This window comes from Erinaceus europaeus, chromosome 9 (assembly GCF_950295315.1).
Source record: "Erinaceus europaeus chromosome 9, mEriEur2.1, whole genome shotgun sequence".
In the NCBI taxonomy this organism is placed as follows: Eukaryota; Metazoa; Chordata; class Mammalia; order Eulipotyphla; family Erinaceidae; genus Erinaceus; species Erinaceus europaeus.
In genome coordinates, this window is record NC_080170.1 from 65,925,295 (window position 1) to 65,942,896 (window position 17,602).

General features: G+C 40.3%; 1 protein-coding gene across 4 annotated transcripts in view; it reads right to left on the bottom strand.

Moving 5' to 3' along the window:
- The window catches only part of PWWP2A (PWWP domain containing 2A), a 56,559-nt gene continuing 38,957 nt past the window's right edge, over nucleotides 1-17,602 (bottom strand). For 2 of the 4 annotated variants that reach the window (XM_060198089.1, XM_060198093.1), the window contains exon 3: nucleotides 1-2,108. Coding sequence is in view for 2 of the 4 variants with exons in the window: in XM_060198093.1 (XP_060054076.1) it covers nucleotides 2,095-2,108 (14 nt within the window). In the remaining 2 variants the exon portion in view is untranslated. Of the gene's footprint in view, nucleotides 2,109-4,286; nucleotides 4,407-17,602 lie in introns of those variants that run through there. The other 2 variants (XM_060198094.1, XM_060198090.1) reach the window with 2 other exon arrangements.

The window sequence follows — 17,602 nt, forward strand, 5'->3', positions numbered from 1 at the left end:
TTTAAAAAGTCAAAACTTTATTGGATAAATGTTACACAACATTCTTTAACATTTAAGTCTCAGCATACTTTAGATGAGAAACAATTTTTGTTGTTCAAGTCTATAAAATGAAATAAGCTGCGAAAATTTGAAATACAGACAGGTACCTCGAAGCAAAGCTTAAATATTAAGCAACTAAAGCAATGAAGTAAAATAACAACATGGTATGTCTAAATTTTAAATACCACCAAGTTTCATTTTTTTAAAAATGAAAATCTGGTGTATATATATATATATATATATATATATATATATATATATATATAACACTGGTAATTTGTAATGGAAAAAAAAAAAGTTAGATGCTTAAACCTGATCTCTCCCAATTCTGTTGCCTTACCTTACTTCCTGGTCTCTGCCATCAGTCTGCACAAAGAATTCTAATGCTGAATTTAAAATCTTGATGATGCAATCTACCACAGCTTGGGAGTAACCTGGTTTTCAAGTGAGCCTGAAAGGTAGTGCTGGTGTTAGATATCTGAGGACCCACCGAGCCTCAGCCCTGGACCAGAAACAGGCCCCAAGCTGACTCCTGCAGATCTGATCAGACGTATGATAGCTTCATGGTACAGTTTTCCAAGACTATTTAGAGTGCATTCAGAACCTTTCATTACTTGCTGTGTGACTAGGATTTGCATTAAACTCACTGGAAGAAGGCTGCCTAACTTGTCTTCTTGACTTGTAAAATAGATAGATCCTAGGCAGGTATATGAAATGTTCTGAAACTCACCCAGAACCTTGTACTTGCCAGTCCTGAGTGTGGGGTTAAGTCATCCCAGGCCTATGCAGTAAGATAATGTAAAGCCTGATACCTGAGCCAAATGCTCAGTTATCTGCTACATTGCTTCAAGTGATTTTTAAAATTTTTTTGGCATTTTTTCCCTTTTTTGTATAAGTAATTAATCAATATGGATTATCTTTCTTGTTTAAAAAATAAGTATTGCCACTAAAAAACTTCAGTTTTATTATTATTAAAAGTACGGCACCATCAAATATAAAATGCCTTTAAAAATGTAGTACTAACAGGTCCATTTGTTTTTCTCACTGTTTTCTCCATTCATTAAAAAAAAAAATTCAAAGTTTTTTTTAATATGTCCTTTCCAAAGATAAGAAAAACATTATGGTTGCATTTAATAAAAAGTCCATGCTCCATGCATGAAAAAGTAGACACCATCTCTATGAGAATTGCTTTCACTTAGAAGGGACTCTCTGTGAAAGAGGGCCACTTAAAAATCCAGATACTGTCTCCTTCTGAACTAGGTAAAATCAGTAGGGACAGGGAGAATGAGAAGCTTTTCCAACACAGGAGAACTGAGAACTATAACAGTTCTTAGAGTTCATTTTTCACTCCAGGATCAACACTAGCCTGTTCACACTGAGTTAGAATTTAAAATAATGTAGTTATGAAAATGTGCAAATGTTAAATACTGGTGGCAAATAAATACATCTTAATTATGTTCTAACAAGCAAACATATATCCAAGATAGTACAGCCCTGCTTTTGGGGGGAAAAAAAAAAATCCAATTTCTTGGTGGGGTGGGGCACTTTGCCATCCTTCTAGTAGGATGCTAAACTGTCTGCACCTGAGGGAAACCTTGGCCTCAAGCATCATTACTATTGCTGTTTCTTTGTGAGCCACTTTACCTTAGCTCACATCTGAACTAATCCTTGGTAATGCACAAAGCTTTAATATGAAAAATAATTCAACATTCCTGCCACCATCCCGTGCCTTCTAGGTCTGCCCAAACTGTCCTGATAAGAACTCCATGTTCAAAAGAATTTACTGTCAGTGGTTCTTCTTACTTAAAATTCACGTTCTTTGTATGTTTCTCACATCACTTCTTATCTCATGCATAATTTATTGCAATAGTTTTTTTTTTTTAATAAAATGTTCCCCTAATACCTTTTCTTCGGTTTCATATAGCACACTTTGCAAGTGCCCCTGTACAGACTGTGGGTTTTAACCACTGCTTCAGAAATCTGAGTCTCCAGTTGCATCCAGTCCTGATGCTCTGGTGGTGTCATGTGGTAGAGGTCCATGAAATCAGTGGCCAGTTAATGCCTCTGTGCTGAAATATAGTAAAGAAAAGGAAGACAGTGTCATTAAGCACAAATAATAACAAACAAAAAATGATGTCCTCGTTGTTTAAGTCCTAGGTAAATAATGAGTCACACCTTGTAAGTCTGTTGCCCACAGCCTGAGAGGTGGCACAGTGGAAAAAGTGGTGGACTCTGAAGCATCTGGTCCTCTCTTTTTCTAATGTATTGCCCATCTGGATAAATTCCCAAGCAAATAAAATGATGGTCACTCTGCATTTGAGTGCATTGTTTCAATAATTGCTTATGAACATTAGCCTGCTAAAAGGGTACCATCATCTTTCTTCCTGCTGCAGCCGCACTGAGGAAGGTGTCAGCTGAGCTACACGGCCAAGTAGCTGCTTCCAGGCTTCAGAAACGAATCCATATACAAAGCAGCAGAGTGGAGGGGGCCTCCTCATGGGTAGACAGGGCATGAGGGCATGTGCCTTTGCTCTGAGAAAACAGCATGTACACTAGTTAGACCAGTGTGCAGCTTGATCACAGAAGCACTGCACAGACCTCCACCAGAAAAGGCAGGACTTACAGATGGCACAGCTAGAACTTCCATCATCACCAACTGCCTTTTGAGTGGTGAGGTATCTGAAGACCTTTACAGGTCCTGGTTGTACCACTTAAACCTGGAAACCTCAGTACTAGTAAGATTTATAATTACAAGAGGTAATTTTCCTCATGGTGAGTTAAGATATTTTTTTGGTCAAGTGTACTTTTTTTATTTCTTCAAGTGTACTTTTAAAACCAAAGATAAAGTATTTTCAGTGGGATTATGACAAAACAATGCAAATAGGGAAAAAGGAAAACCACCTCATACTTCCCACTATCTAACTTACAAATATTTCAAAGTAAGCATCTTTTCCACTCTCAGAACTCTTGCTCTTATGCTAATGCCTCCATGTTTCAGTCACATTTGGATCAAGACCTGCAAAATAGGGCAGCAGGTTCTTGATCACACTTTTAAGTCCCTTTCACTGTGCAGCCAACAAATACTGCTGTTAGAATGGAATGGGGAAGTAGGTCTTGTTCTGAGGAAACAGTAACTCTGCCCTGCTTGTTTTATAGACACTGTACTAAATGTTTACAATTATGTTCTGATAGCTGTAATACATACAGACTCACACAGAATTTTGGAACACCCTTATTTTATAAAATGAAAGGAGGGAGCAAGTAGCCAATTCCATTTCCTTCTACTCCAGACACTGTCTGCCTTCAACATTGGTACAGACTATTTAAATTGGCAGGAAAACCAAAATTGAAGCAGTATTTACTATTCCTACAAGAGGTGCAGGAAGCAAAAACACACTGTTCTCCAAGAAAGACTATCCTTACTACATACCCACACAGTTAAAAAATCAGAATATCTCAGCTTAATCTGATGCAAAACGTGTCATTCTGGCCCCAACTGCAACAGTCTTCCCATGCCATCACAAGCCAAATTCCAGTTCTTCACCAGCTAGCTGTACAGAGCTAAATAACCGTAATTCAAGAAACAAAAGGACTAAAGTCTGAGAGTAGCACAATAAAAACCCCCAAACCATTCCAGCCATGTAAGAGTTTAAAAATACAACTTATAGGAATTATCCAGTTTCTAACAAATGTACTTAAATTTTGGGTTGTCAAAAAAGTCATAATGAATTTTTGCACAGACTGCATATCAGCATTTTTGTCATTCTTTGCACTGACTTGCCTAAAAGTTGCCATGGTTTTAAGGCTAAATCATCAACCTGCTTGAGTGTACATGCTCATATAAGGTACACATACATTAGAATGACTATCAAAGTGAGTGTGAAAGTAACAAAGATTGAGATAGTGAGGATAAAGAAGTTCACCCCTTGAATCTCCACGTAAACAACTTACAACACAATTTCTAATGTGACACCAACTTCTACCAGAGAAAAAGAAAAAAAAAAAAAAAAAATCACAGCTCTCAGAAGCTGGTCTTCCATTTTCAGCACAGCAGGAAATATAACTTGAAAGTCATTTCACTCATTAAGGCTGTCACTTATATGAATACCCAGTTACTAAAGTCAATGAAAACTAAAGAAAAAAGAACTAATAAAGTCTTTCAAGTCTAGCCTATTCTACTTGGGGAATAACCAAGTGATGACATGAGGCCCTCTTCACTCTTGCGGCAGTGCTTAAGACAGACAGACCTGCCCGTTTCACTGTTAACTTCAATGCTCCCAGTCTGAATCCACAGTGGTCTGTCAGACACTGTAAGGGAGCAGCAGGACTCGTCACTGTCTGATGTAATAGCTGCCATTTGTTGAGACCTATGGTAGAAAAAACCAAGTTAACAATAATAGAGCAGTCATTTGAGTTCTTTTCAATCCACTTTACCAAAAAAAAAAAAAAAAAAAAAAAGGAAAAGAAAAGAAAAAGAAAAATCCAAAATTCAGTTGAATTTCCATAGTGAATCTAGATAACTTGGTCGCTGTAAGAAAACAGATTTGAGATGTGCCGTTCCTGCCTTAGTCAGGAGTGGGCACTCTACAACTCAAGTCAATCCAGCTACAAAATCTGTTTTGGCCACCAAGATACCACACATTGATTATCTTGATTTAAAACAAAACAAAACAAACAAACAAAAAAAACATGTCACTAGCCTTACACCATCCTAGTGCTCAGTCAGTCCTGACCTTCCTAGCACTGGGGGTGGGGGTGAGACTGAAGTCATCTAATGAGCTCAAATACCTGTGAAATGACCAGCCACTGTCCCTTTAATGCAGCCAGGAGCAACCACCTGGCATAGAATAAGGGCCTTGAGAGCCCACTTGAAGCTTAAAGAGTTACTGATATTTCACTGCAAAGGATTACACTCAAATGAGGGATTGCTGTTTTAAGTAAGATTCCTTCTTTACTTATTTGCTCACTTCTCTATTTTCAATACAAAAAAGAAAAATGGAGCCTGGGATGGTTAAGTGCATATATTACCAAGCACAAGAACCTGGGTTCAAATCTCTGGTCCCCAACTGCAAGGGAAAAGCTTTGTGAGTGGTGAAGCAGTGCTGCAGGTGTCTGTTTCTTTCTCCCTTTCTATCTCCCCATCCCTATCAATTCTACAGAAAGATTCTACTTTATCAGTATAGTCAGATTCTAGGACCTTAGGGGTTTTGTTTTTAAATATCTTTTATTATCTTTATTTATTTACTGGATAGAGACAGCCAGAAATTGAGAGGGGAGGGAGAAGTAGAGAGGGAGAGAGACAGACATCTGCAACACTACTTCATTACTTGCAAAGCTTTCCCCCTGCAGGTGGGGACCAGGGCTGAAACCTGGGGCCTTGTGCATTGTAACATGTACACTCAAACAGGTGTACCACCACCTGCCCCCTCCCTTTTTTAAACTTTAAAGCAAGTCTTTCTAACCTAAAACAAAAAAAACATGGGGGGTCCGGGTGGTGGCTTGAGCACACGTTACAATGTGCAAGGACCTGGGTTCAAGCCCCCAGTCCCCACCTGCAGAGGGAAAGCTACACAAGTGGTGAAGCAGTGCTGCAAGTATATCTATCTATCCCCCTTCCTCTCAATTTCTGGCTGTCTCTATCCAATAAATAAAGATAGTTTAAAATAATAATAAAAATAAAAACATGAGACCGAGTGGTGGTGCACCTGACTAAGCACACGTTACAATGCTCAAGGACCCAAGTCTTTAAATGCAGGGGGGAAGCTTTGTGAATGGTGAAGCAGTGTTGCAGCTGTCTTTCTCCCTCCCTGTCACCTCCTTCCCTCTTGATCTCTAGCTGCCTTTATCCAATAAGTAAATAAAAAGGTAATACAAAAAATAAACTTTTATTTAAAAAGTATCTATGGGAAGTCAGGAGGTAGCACAGCGGGTTAAGCGCACGTGGCACAAAGCAGAAGGACCAGCATGAGGATCCCGGTTCGAGCCCTGGCAAGGGAGTCACTTTGCAGGCAGTGAAGCAGGTCTGCAGGTGTCTATCTTTCTCTCCCCCTCTTTCTTCTCCTCCTCTCTCCATTTCTCTCTGTCCTATCCAACAACGACAACGACATCAGTTACAACAATAAAAACAAGAGCAACAAAAATGAAATAAATATTTAAAAAATCTTTAAAAAAAATAAAAGTATCTATGAACATACTTAATTCTGAAATTTAACCTCAAATAACAATTTTCACAAGTGAGATTTAGTGATTAAATATTTTAATGGAAATATTTAAAATCCTGTTATACTCAATATACTTAAATATACTATTAGCCAATCATAATAACACAATAAAAAATATAAATGCTGGAAGGGGTAGATAACATAGTGGTTATGCAAACAGACTCTCATGCCTGAGGCTCCAAAGTCCCAGGTTCAATCCCCTGTACCACCATAAGCCAGAGATGAACAGTGCTATGGTTAAAAAAAAAAATTAAATTAAATTAAAAAAAATTATATATATATGGAACTGGGCGGTAGTGCAATGGCGCAAAGTGCAAGGACCAGCATAAGGATCCTGGTTCAAGCCCCCGGCTCCCCACCTGCGGGGAGGGTCACTTCACGAGCAGGTATCTGTCTGTCTTTCCTCCTCTCTCCATTTCTCTCTGTCTTATCCAACCACAACAGCAATAACAACAACGATAAACAACAAGGGCAACAAAAGGGAAAAAATAGCCTCCAGGAGCAGTGGATAACCTCCAGGAGCAGGCACTAGAGGTTAAAAGAATATATATATATATATATATATATATATATATATATCAAAGAATACCTCTTTTGAAGCCATCCCTCCACAGGGAAACTGTTAGGTTTCAACAGTCTTTGTCCTTTTGATTCTAAGCTAAAGTCAAGTTGTACTGAAGAACCCTGCCCCAGACCTTAGACCATGAAATGCCACCAAATATTAGCACCTAGCCTGGTTCAAGAGTTCTCTGAGCTAACATATGGGTTTCTCCTCCATGCCTCTAGGGTCTCAAGGTTTCATTGAGAAACTTGACTGCAGGTACAGGTTCTATTAGCAAGAGCCAGGACACCCTCAACTAATGGCACTTTCACTGGAAATGATTTCCTGTCCTTCAAGAGAAAGCTGACCTGCAACAATGGCTAATCCTGGGAGGCAGCAGACACATTGGGCAATAATCTTCCTTTCAGAGTGTGGGAAAGCAGAGGCGATCACACCCATGGAGCAAAGGCCAGGGTAGAAAAAAAAAACTATAGCATAAAGTTATCAACAGGTACTTACTATCTTACTGAACGCTATTGCTATGAACTCTCTCTGAACGCAAGTCAGCAAGAAGCTACGTGAACAGGCAGAATTACACACGGTTCCTCATTTACAATCATCAAGCTTGTTTCCTTACCTTCATGCTATTTTCCTAACCAGTAATTTTAGGCTCTTCCCAGCATGGCAGGATTAACATGCTAAGCCACTTGCAGATTCCTGCTAATAACTGCAGGGGGTAGGGGTGGGGGGTGAGGGGGACCTCCTAGGTTTGTAATCAGCAGTATGTCAGAAACCAGCCATGGGTTAAGTGTAACCACTCTGGAAACAGCGCCCTGGTGGTACTTGGAATGGGAGTTATTTCCCCCAGTTTTCCTATACCATCACACCAGGAACAACCAAGAGTTCCCTATTTTTTCACCATTTGGCAAAATGGAAATAAACACTGAGGAACACTGTATCTGCACATAAGCTTTTTCACACCACTTAAATGCTACCAACCACATCTTTCAAAGCACACAGCCCCATAAGGTGAACCCTTCTCAGCACTGAGAAACAACGGGATGAGGTGCTGGGCGTCCTAAGAGTGCCAGTAGTCCTTATACCTGTCAGAACTGGAATGACTTGCCCTCATCCACTCACAAGTAAACTAGACTCAGCAGCCTTACGTTTGGCATAGAAAAGAGGAGAAAAGGGAATAAAACCCTTGGAACATCTGATAACATTAAAAAAAATCCAAAACTCCGAGTGCAAAAAGTGAATGTATCCCTATGTGTCAGAGCCAAGTTGTGTCAGAAGTAAACATTTCTGTTTTGGGTTTGGTTTGGTTTGGTTTGGTTTGGTTTGGTTTGGTTTGGTTTGGTTTGGTTTGGTTTGGTTTGGTTTTTTTTCACATCTCAGGAAACCCTCTACTAGTCTAAAACTTTTCTCCCCAGGCAAGTGAAAATGCTCTTTAACAATTTTTTGGAGGAAGGGATCCTATAATTACAAGTGTTTTAGTTTACAAAAGGAACAAAGCTTGATTCTAACAATAGGTTGACATTAGAGATATAGAATTCTTAGTTTACTAGGTATTGATGTTAGTATAGAAAAAGAATATGGAGGGAGTCTGGCAGTAGCTCAGCAGGTTAAGAGCACATGGCAGGAAGAGGAAGGACCAGCATAAGGATCCAGGTTGAACCCGTCTCCCCACCTGCAGGGGGGTCGCTTCACGAGCAGTGAAGCGGGTCTGCAGGTGTCTTTCTCTCCATTTCTCTCTGTCCTATCCAACAACGACATGGATGGCAACAGCAATAATCACAACAATAAAAAAAAAGGGCGGGGAGTTGGGCGGTAGCGCAGCGGGTTAAGCGCACGTGGCGCAAAACACAAGGACTCACGAGTGGTGAAGCAGGTCTGCAGGTGTCTGTCTTTCTCTCCACCTCTCTGTCTTCCCCTCCTCTCTCCATTTCTCTCTGTCCTATCCAACAACAACAACATCAATAACAATAATAACCAACAATAAAACAACAAGGGCAACAAAAGGGAATAAATAAGTATTTATTTAAAAAAAACAAGGGAAATAAAAAGGGAAAAAAATAAAAACAAGGAGTTTTAAGGCACTGGTTAAGATTTTGGTTTCTAATGAAATAAAGATTGAAAGAGGGGCTGGGTAGGGAGCAAACTCCAGAGTTTATGTTAAGAACTTAGTTGTTGAAGCCCCCAGTGCCCGCCTATGGAGGCAGGGGTGTGAGAGCATCAGTGTCTCTTCCCTTCAATTTCTGTCTCTATCCTAAATAATTAAATAAAGGCAAACTGTTTTATTCTTAATGATACAATAAAAATCCCATGAGCAATGACTGTGTTTTTACTTGTGTTTCTTATTAAACTTACATTAACTCTTTATGTGTGAGAGTCACTTATGCATTTTATTATTCCCAGATAGAAGATAGACCACAGCAATAGAGCTTGACCTGGGAACCTAAGGCTCCCAGGACCATGCCTACAGTAAAGCATACATACCCAAGTCAGTAAACTCCCTAGTCCATATTTAAACCAAGTTTTAAGGCAGGGTATTTTAAAATTGTCCTATTTTTTACAATGTTTTATGAAACTGTTGTGTACATGAGACGGTCACCAAAGGTAGACAACATACATTACAGCCATAAATCTGCTTAGCTGAAAAATCAAAATGTTTTTTGGCCGGGTGGTGGTGCACCTGGTTGAGCACTCCTTACAGTGCTCAAGGACCTGGGTTCAAGTCCCCGGCTCCCACCTGCAGGGGGAAAGCTTTGCGAGTGGTGAAGCAGGGCTGCAGGTGTCTGTTTCTCTCCCTCTTTATCATGGAAGAGACCATTCCTCTCCATTTCTGGCTGTCTATCCAATAAATATAATTTTTTTTTTCAAAAGTCAAAATGTTGTGGTCTTGGAGGTGGCGCAGTGGCTAAGGCACTAGACTCTCAAGAATGAGGTCTTGAGTTCAATCCCCAGCAGCACATGTACCAAGGTGATGTCTGGTTCTTTCTCTCCTTTCTCATTAATAAATAAATGAAATCTTTAAAAAAAAAAAAAAAAGTCAAAATGTTTTGATAAATCCTGAGAACTTTTGGGTCTTCGATTTCTTCTTTATATATAACCCCAACCAATCTTTAGTCAATATCAGAATCTGTAAGAAACAAATTCAAGTTAAGCAATTAATTTTTCCAGCCGAGGTGATGCACTGGGCCCTCAAGTATAACAGTCCCTGGCCACTACACACCAGAGTGATGCTCGGGTTCTCTCTCTCTCTCCTTCTCTCATTAGCAGATATTTTTTAATTGACTAAATTCATCCTATTATGGATATTAAGAAATACTCTAAAATATAGTGTTTTATTTATTTTTTTTAACTTTCTTTATTGGATGAAGACAGCCAAAATTTGAGAGGGAATGGGGTGACAGGGAGAGAGACAGACACTTGCAGCACTGCTTCACCACTTGCAAAGCTTTCCTCCTGCAGGTGGGGACCGGGGACTTGAACATGGGTTCTTCCTTGCACACTGTAATGTGCGCTCAACCAAATTCACCACCACCCAGACCCTAAAATACAGTATACTCTTATCAAGGTGTGGTACACAAGGTGAGGTGCTCTTACAATTTCAGTAGTTTGTATCTGTCCAGAAAGTTGTCCTACCATTAGACTCTGAAAAATAAATTCCAAGAATATGTACATGCATTGCAAAAATATGGCAGAAAGTGTGACTATTTTTATTATCTTTATTTACTGGGTAAAGACAGTAAAAAATTAAGATGGTAGGGGGAGAGAGGGAGACACCTGCAGCCCTGCTTGACCACTTGCAAAGGTTTCCCTCTACAAGTGGAGACAAGGGGCTTGAACCTGTGTGATTGTATTTAAACAGACTTTGGAAACTAATTTAATAGAAATACTAAAATAAACCCAATAGTTTCATGAAACCAGGGCCCTTTAGATCTTCAGTCTAATGCTCCCCCAACTGAGCTATTTCAAGCTCTCCAATAGTCTTCAATACACAAGACTGTCAGGAACAATCCTGTCTCAAGAAGTGGTTTTAACCTGAAACCTACTCTCCTATGTCTTTTTTTTTTTTTTTTTTCCTTATCATAGCACTGCTTAGCTCTGGCTTATGGTGGTATTTGGGAGTGAACCTGGTACCTCTGTGCCTCAGGCATGAAACTTTTTTGCATAACCATTATGCTATCACCTCAGCCTCTTAGATCTTTCTATTTAAAAATCTGTTCTTTTTAGCAATACACAAGATTGTGACAATAGTATAGAATACACAAGATTGTGACAATCTTGTGTATTCTATACTATTGGAGAGCTTGAAATAGCTCAGTTGGGGGAACATTAGACTGAAGAGCTAAAGGGCCCTGGTTTCACGAAATTACTGAGTTTAAAAATCTGTTTATTTAGCATATGTTAATTTGATGCTGTTTTTTTTCTTAATCTGTTTGTAAAAATAAAATCTTTCAAAAGGCCAACATATTAAAAAATGCTCCAAGCCGCTGATTGTCAGAGAAATGCAAATAAAGACAACGAGATACCACTTCACTCCTTTGAAAATGTCACACATCAGAAAAGGTAACAGCAGCAACAAATGCTGGAGAAGTTGTGGGGACAAAGGAACCCTCCTGCACTGCTGGTGGACCTGCACTGCTGGTGGAAATATAAATGGGTCCAACCCCTGTGGAGAGCAGTCTGGAGAACTCTTAGAAGGCTAGAAGTGGACCTACCCTATGACCCTGTAATTCCTCTCCTGGGGATACATCCTAAGGAACCAAACATACCCATCCAAAAGATCTGTGTACACATATGTTCACAGCGGCACATTTTATAATAGCCAAAACCTGAAAGCAACACAGGTGCCCAACAACAGATGAGAAGCTGAGAAAGTTGTGGAATACACAATGGAATACTACTCAGCTATTAAAAATAGTGAATTCATCTTCTTCACCCCATCTTGGATGGAGTTTGAAGGAATCATGTTAAGTCAGGTAAGTCAGAAACAGAAGGATGAATATGGATGATCTCAATCATTAGGCAGAAGTTGAAAAAGCAAGATCACTAAACAGAACTTGGATTGCAGTTGGTGTATTGCACCAAAGTAAAAGACTCTTGAGGTGTAGGGGAGGATTCAAGTCCTGGAACCTAGTGGGAGTTGAACTGTTATGTGGAAAACTGGGAAATGTTACACATATACAAACTATTGTATTTTACTGTCAACTGTAAACTATTAATACCCCAATAAATAAATTTTTGAAAAGTGGAGACTGAAAATTCAGAATCCTGGTTGTAGGAATGGGGTGGATCTATACTCTAGTTGACATTTAGTTTTGTAAATCAACATTAAGTCATTAATAAAATTTAAATTAAAAATAAATTTTAAAAGGGCTGAGTGGTGGCTCACTAAGGACTCAGGTTCAAGCACCCTGTCCCCCACCTGCAGGGGACAGCTTTGCAAGTGGTAATGCAGGGCTGCAGGTGTTTGTCTCTCTCCCTTTCTCCCCCATTCTCTCAATTTCTGACTGTCTCTATCTAATAAAAATAATTTTAAAAATAATTAAAAAATAAAATGAAAATTGTTACAGTGGTTCTCTTATCTTGTATTAATATTACAAAAAAATTACAGTGCAACTCTCATAGGAATTTGGCATAGTGGAACTCTGAATTTGCAAGTGTGAGTTCCAGGTTCAATTCTTTTTTTTTTTTAATTTTTTTTATATTTATTTCCTTTTGTTGCCCTTGTTGTTTTAACATTGTTGTTGTTGTTGATGTTGTCGTTGTTGGATAGGACAGAGAGAAATGTAGAGAGGAGGGGAAGACAGAGAGGGGGAGAGAAAGACAAATACCTAAAGACCTGCTTCATCGCCTGTGAAGTGATTCCCCTACAGGTAGGGAGCTGGGGGCTGGAACCCGGATCCTTATGCTGGTCCTTGCACTTAGCACCAACTGCACTTAACCCGCTGCGCTACTGCTTGGCTCCCCCAAGTTCAATTCTTAAAACCATCTTTGCCAAGAGTCCTGCCTCTAGTTCCACCTATCACATGAAAGAAATCTTTAAAATAAAAATGGGCCAAAGAGAGCTTATGTGGGAAAATGCCTGCTTTGCCACAAGTGAAAACCAAGTTTGAGCCCAGTCCCCAGACACACTTAGGCAAGATTCAGTTCTGTGATTCAGTTCCCTCTCTCTCTCTGTAAATTTTGTCCCAGATCAATGAGGACCAAAAAAAAAACAAAGTAACTAAATAAAAAAGGCTAAAATGGTAAATTGTCAGGCATATTTTGACACCTTTTAATAATGTTCTTACTATGACCAAATATTTCACCCTCCCCCCCAAAAAAAAAAGTGTGGAGAAGTCTCTAAAGATTAAAACTTAAGATGAAAAAAATAAACACAGAAAATGAATGAATCCAATATACAGTATACAGTATACTTAACTGTGCTCAAGTACCTGGGTTTACCACATGCAGTCCCCGACACCAGGAGGGAGCACACTGAAAGAGGGGAAGCTCCAAAAGCAGTTGAGTGGTCTCTTCCTCTAAGAGCGAAATGAAAATGACTAGGAGGGTTGGAATCGTGCAGGCATTAGGCAACTTAATTGAGCACTCAGGAGGTGAACACAGCATTTGTGTGTGGCTTGCACACATGTGGTTCCAAGCTGGCACACCACTTGTGCGTACAAGAGTGGTATGCGCATTTTTGTTCTCCCCTATGGCCCCCAAATCTAAAAATAATAATTTTTAAGAAAAGAAGGAACGGAAAAAGACAAGATGAACTGGGGGCTAGAGGTCTAGCTCACTGGATAGGTCAGGTACAGTCAGTCCCTTGCCATACTCATGCCCAGATACCATGTGGCTGGACCAGTAGGCCAATGGCAGCTCCAGTGACAGTCTATCTGAATGAAAAGGTGACAGAGGAGCAGAGAAAACACACATGCAGGATGCCACAGCTGATTTTCTGCTTCTCATTTCTTTCTATTCTATCAAATAAAACAGAAAAACAAGGAGAAATGGCTGGTAGGAGTGGTGGATGTATAGTGCTGGCACAAAGCCCCAGCTATAACCCTGATGGCAATAAAAAAAAAAAAGAATGAAAGAAGTGAAAGAAACTGTTAAACACAAAAAGTAGAGATTCTCCATATCACTAAGACTTTATGCTTCCTAGTTTGTTTTTTACTTTGTATCTTTTTTAAAATTTTGCTTTTACTCCCCTTTTGTTGCCCTTGTTGTTTTATTGTTGTTGTAGTTATTGTTATTGATATCATTGTCGTTGGATAGGACAGAGAGAAATAGAGAAAGGAAGGGATGACAGAAAGGAGGAAAGATAGACACTTGCAGACCTGCTTCACCACCTGTGAAGCGACTCCCCTGCAGGTAGACAGACAGCTAGGGGGGCTCGAACTGGGATCCTTACACCGGTCCCTGCGCTTCATGCCATGTGCACTTTACCGGCTGCACTACCACCCAATCCCCCCTCCCAGTCTTTTATTCAAAATAGCACAGAAAAGCATAAGCATCATTGAAGATGTCAGTTTGTAATTCTGCTCTCTGAATGCAATTAAAATGCACACAACAAAATACAGAACACGAAGAGCCTCCTGGTAAATCAGGTAAAAGTAAGTAATGCAGCTGAGTAGGTTTTCCCTTTGGAAACTGGCATGACACTAGCTTTGTCTGTTTCTGAACCCCCAGAATCAGGCATTTAAGTTAGATACTGTTTGAGTAGAAACCAGATGATACAATCCTAAAGCAAACAGTAAAATGTCACAACCTAGAAACAGGCTTCATTCAGGAAGATTCTTTATGGGAAGCCATTGCTGGACACACATCTACACAGCTGAAATTCTATGCTATGAGCATAACAATAAAGACAGAGCACAGAACACAGAGAACTCACAAAAAGGATCCTCTAGATTGAAATACAGAATGTAGTGGTCTGGGAGGTGGCGCAGTGGAAAAAGCATCGAACTCTCAAGCATGAGGTCCTGAGTTCAATCCTCGGTAACACATGTACCAGAGTGATGTCTGGTTCTTTCTCTCCTCCTATCTTTCTCATTAATAAATAAATAAAATCTTTTAAAAAAATACAAAATGTAGACTTCTTAGGTTATTTCCAATTTGCAATTCAGTTACTCTACTTTAAGAAAAAAAAAAGGCACATATAAATGACCAAGTAGGCACATCTGTTCAAATAGGGGTGCAACTTAGTAGTTTATAAATCAGATATTCAATTCCACTGAAACATTCATAATTGATTTTAGTAACCTGTCTTCATTTCTGTACCGCTACCTAGTTTTACATTATCATTTATAGTGGGGAAATGCACAGTGAATGAAAAAAAAAGCGATCTCAAACAAAGTCCAAGATAATGCACTGATTTCAAAAATGTAAGAAAAAAATATATACATAGGAGGTCAAGCGGTAGTGCACTAGGTTAAACGCACATAGTACGAAGCACAAGGACCAGCTCAAGGATCCCAGTTTGAGCCCCCAGCAGGGGAGTCACTTCACAGATGGTGAGGCAGGTCTGCAGGTATCTATCTTTCTCTTCCCCTCCTCTCTCAACCTTTCTCTGTCCGATCAAAAGAAAGAAACATCATTGCAAAATAAGAAAGAAAAAAAAAACCCAAAGAGAGAGCTAGAAAGATAGCTCACAGGGTGACCCAAGTTTTCAAACCCCCACACCTGATAGAAGGTAAACTGCTGGCATTAGGTACTTATTTCTGAGTGAAACTATAGCCCTGATGGGCATTCAGGCACTAGGATGAGGTGGAAGGGATACATGCAAACTTAGCATACCAGGTCATATGAATAGATTTCTAACCTATGAATTTTGTAACTTTATATATCTGGGGGGGTCTTTAGCTCCATATTTATAAGTTAATTGGTGGGAGTTGGGTGGTAGCGCAGTGGATTAAGCGCACATGGTGAGAAGCGCAAGGACCGGAGTAAGGATCCTGGTTCGAGCCCCAGCTCCCCACCTGCAGGGGAGTTGATTCACAGGTGGTGAAGCAGGTCTGCAGGTGTCTATCTTTCTCTCCCCCCGTCTTCCTCTCCCCTCTCCACTTCTCTCTGTCCTATCTAATGACAACATCAATAAAAACAAGAATAAGTACAGCAATAAAACAAAAGGAAATAAATATTTTAAAAATATATTAACTGGTGAATTCTTGGAAAATTTAAAGAAGGAACTACTGATAAGTTTCTGAGAAGTTCTTAGCCATTTTAGGCTGCTCAGATTCATCATGTTTCTCTGTGATGGGGAGGAAAACATCCACCTTAAGAGTAAGTGCCTCAAGGACTGGGTGGTGGCACACTCAGCAGAGCATACATGTTACAATGCACAAGAACCAAGTTTCAAGCCCTAAGGGGCCCCCATCTGCATGCGCGGGGGGGGGGGGGGGGGGGAGGTGCAGGGGGCCAAGGAGCGAGCTGTGAAGCAGTACTGCAGGTGTCTATCCCTATATCTCCCTGACTATCCGATTAATAGATATTTTTTAAAAGTGCCTCCTTTTATCATTTTAAAAGGAAAACTGACTAGAATATCCAATTCAGTTACAGGAACTGTTCAACAGATAGTGAATTTATTTATTTATAAGAAATTTCTGGGAGTCGGCGGTAGCAAAGCCGGTTAAGTGCAGGTGGCACAAAGCACAAGGACTGGCATAAGGATCCCCCCCCAATACCCACCTGCAGGGGGATCGCTTCACAGGTGGTGAAGCAGGACTGCAGGTGTCTGTCTTTCTTTCCTCCTGTCTTCCCCTCCTCTCTTCATTTCTCTCTGTCCTATCCAACAATAACAACAATAATAATAACCACAACAATGATAAAACAACAAGGGTAACAATAGGGGGCAAAATTAGCCTCAAGGAGCAATGGATTCTTGGTACAGGCATGGAGCTCCAGCAATAACCCTGGAGGCAAAAAGAGAGAAAATAAAGAATAGAAATTTCTATTTGGGGGAGGATGATGTACCTGCTTGAGTGCACATGTTACAATGAGCAAGGACCCAGGTTCGAGCCCCCAGTCCCCACCTGCAAGGGGAAAGCTTTACAAGTGGTGGAGACAGTGTCTCTCTCTGTCTCTTCCTCTATCTCCCCCCCCCCCCAACTCCTCTCAATTTCTGGCCACCTCTATCCAATAAATAAAGGTTAAAAATTGTATTTAAAAAAAAATCCTGTTTGGGGCATGGCTATAAAGTAGGAGGCATTTCAGATCAAACTGATAAACTGGGGGTGGGGGGTGACCACCTGAAAATACAGCAAAATCTCTCCAGAAACTAAGACACAGCTATTAAGCTGTAGGTGTTCGGATGGATGCTACTATGATTTCATCCTGAACTCTCTGAGTAGATGACCTCACCATTATGTCCCAAAGCCTCAACTCTCCATAGCCCTACCCCACTAGGGAAAGATAGAAACATGCTGGGGGTATGAATCCACCTGTCAAAATCCAGGTCCAGTAGAGAAGCAATGATAGAAGCTAGACCTTCTACTTTCTGTACCTCATAAAAAATTTGGGTCGGGGCCAGGTGGTGGTACATCTGGTTGAGCACATGTCACAATGCACAAGGACCCAGGTTCAAGCACCTAGATCCCACCTGCTGGGGAGGGAAGTTTTGCGAGAGGTGACACAGTGCTGCAGGTGTGTCTCTCTTCCTCTCCCCTCTCAATTTCTGATTGACTATATCCAATAAATAAATGAAGATTTTTTAAACATTGGGGCTGAGGCCAGGTGATGGTGCACCTGATTGAACGCACATATTACAATATCCAAGGACCCAGGTTCAAGCCCACAGGACTCCACC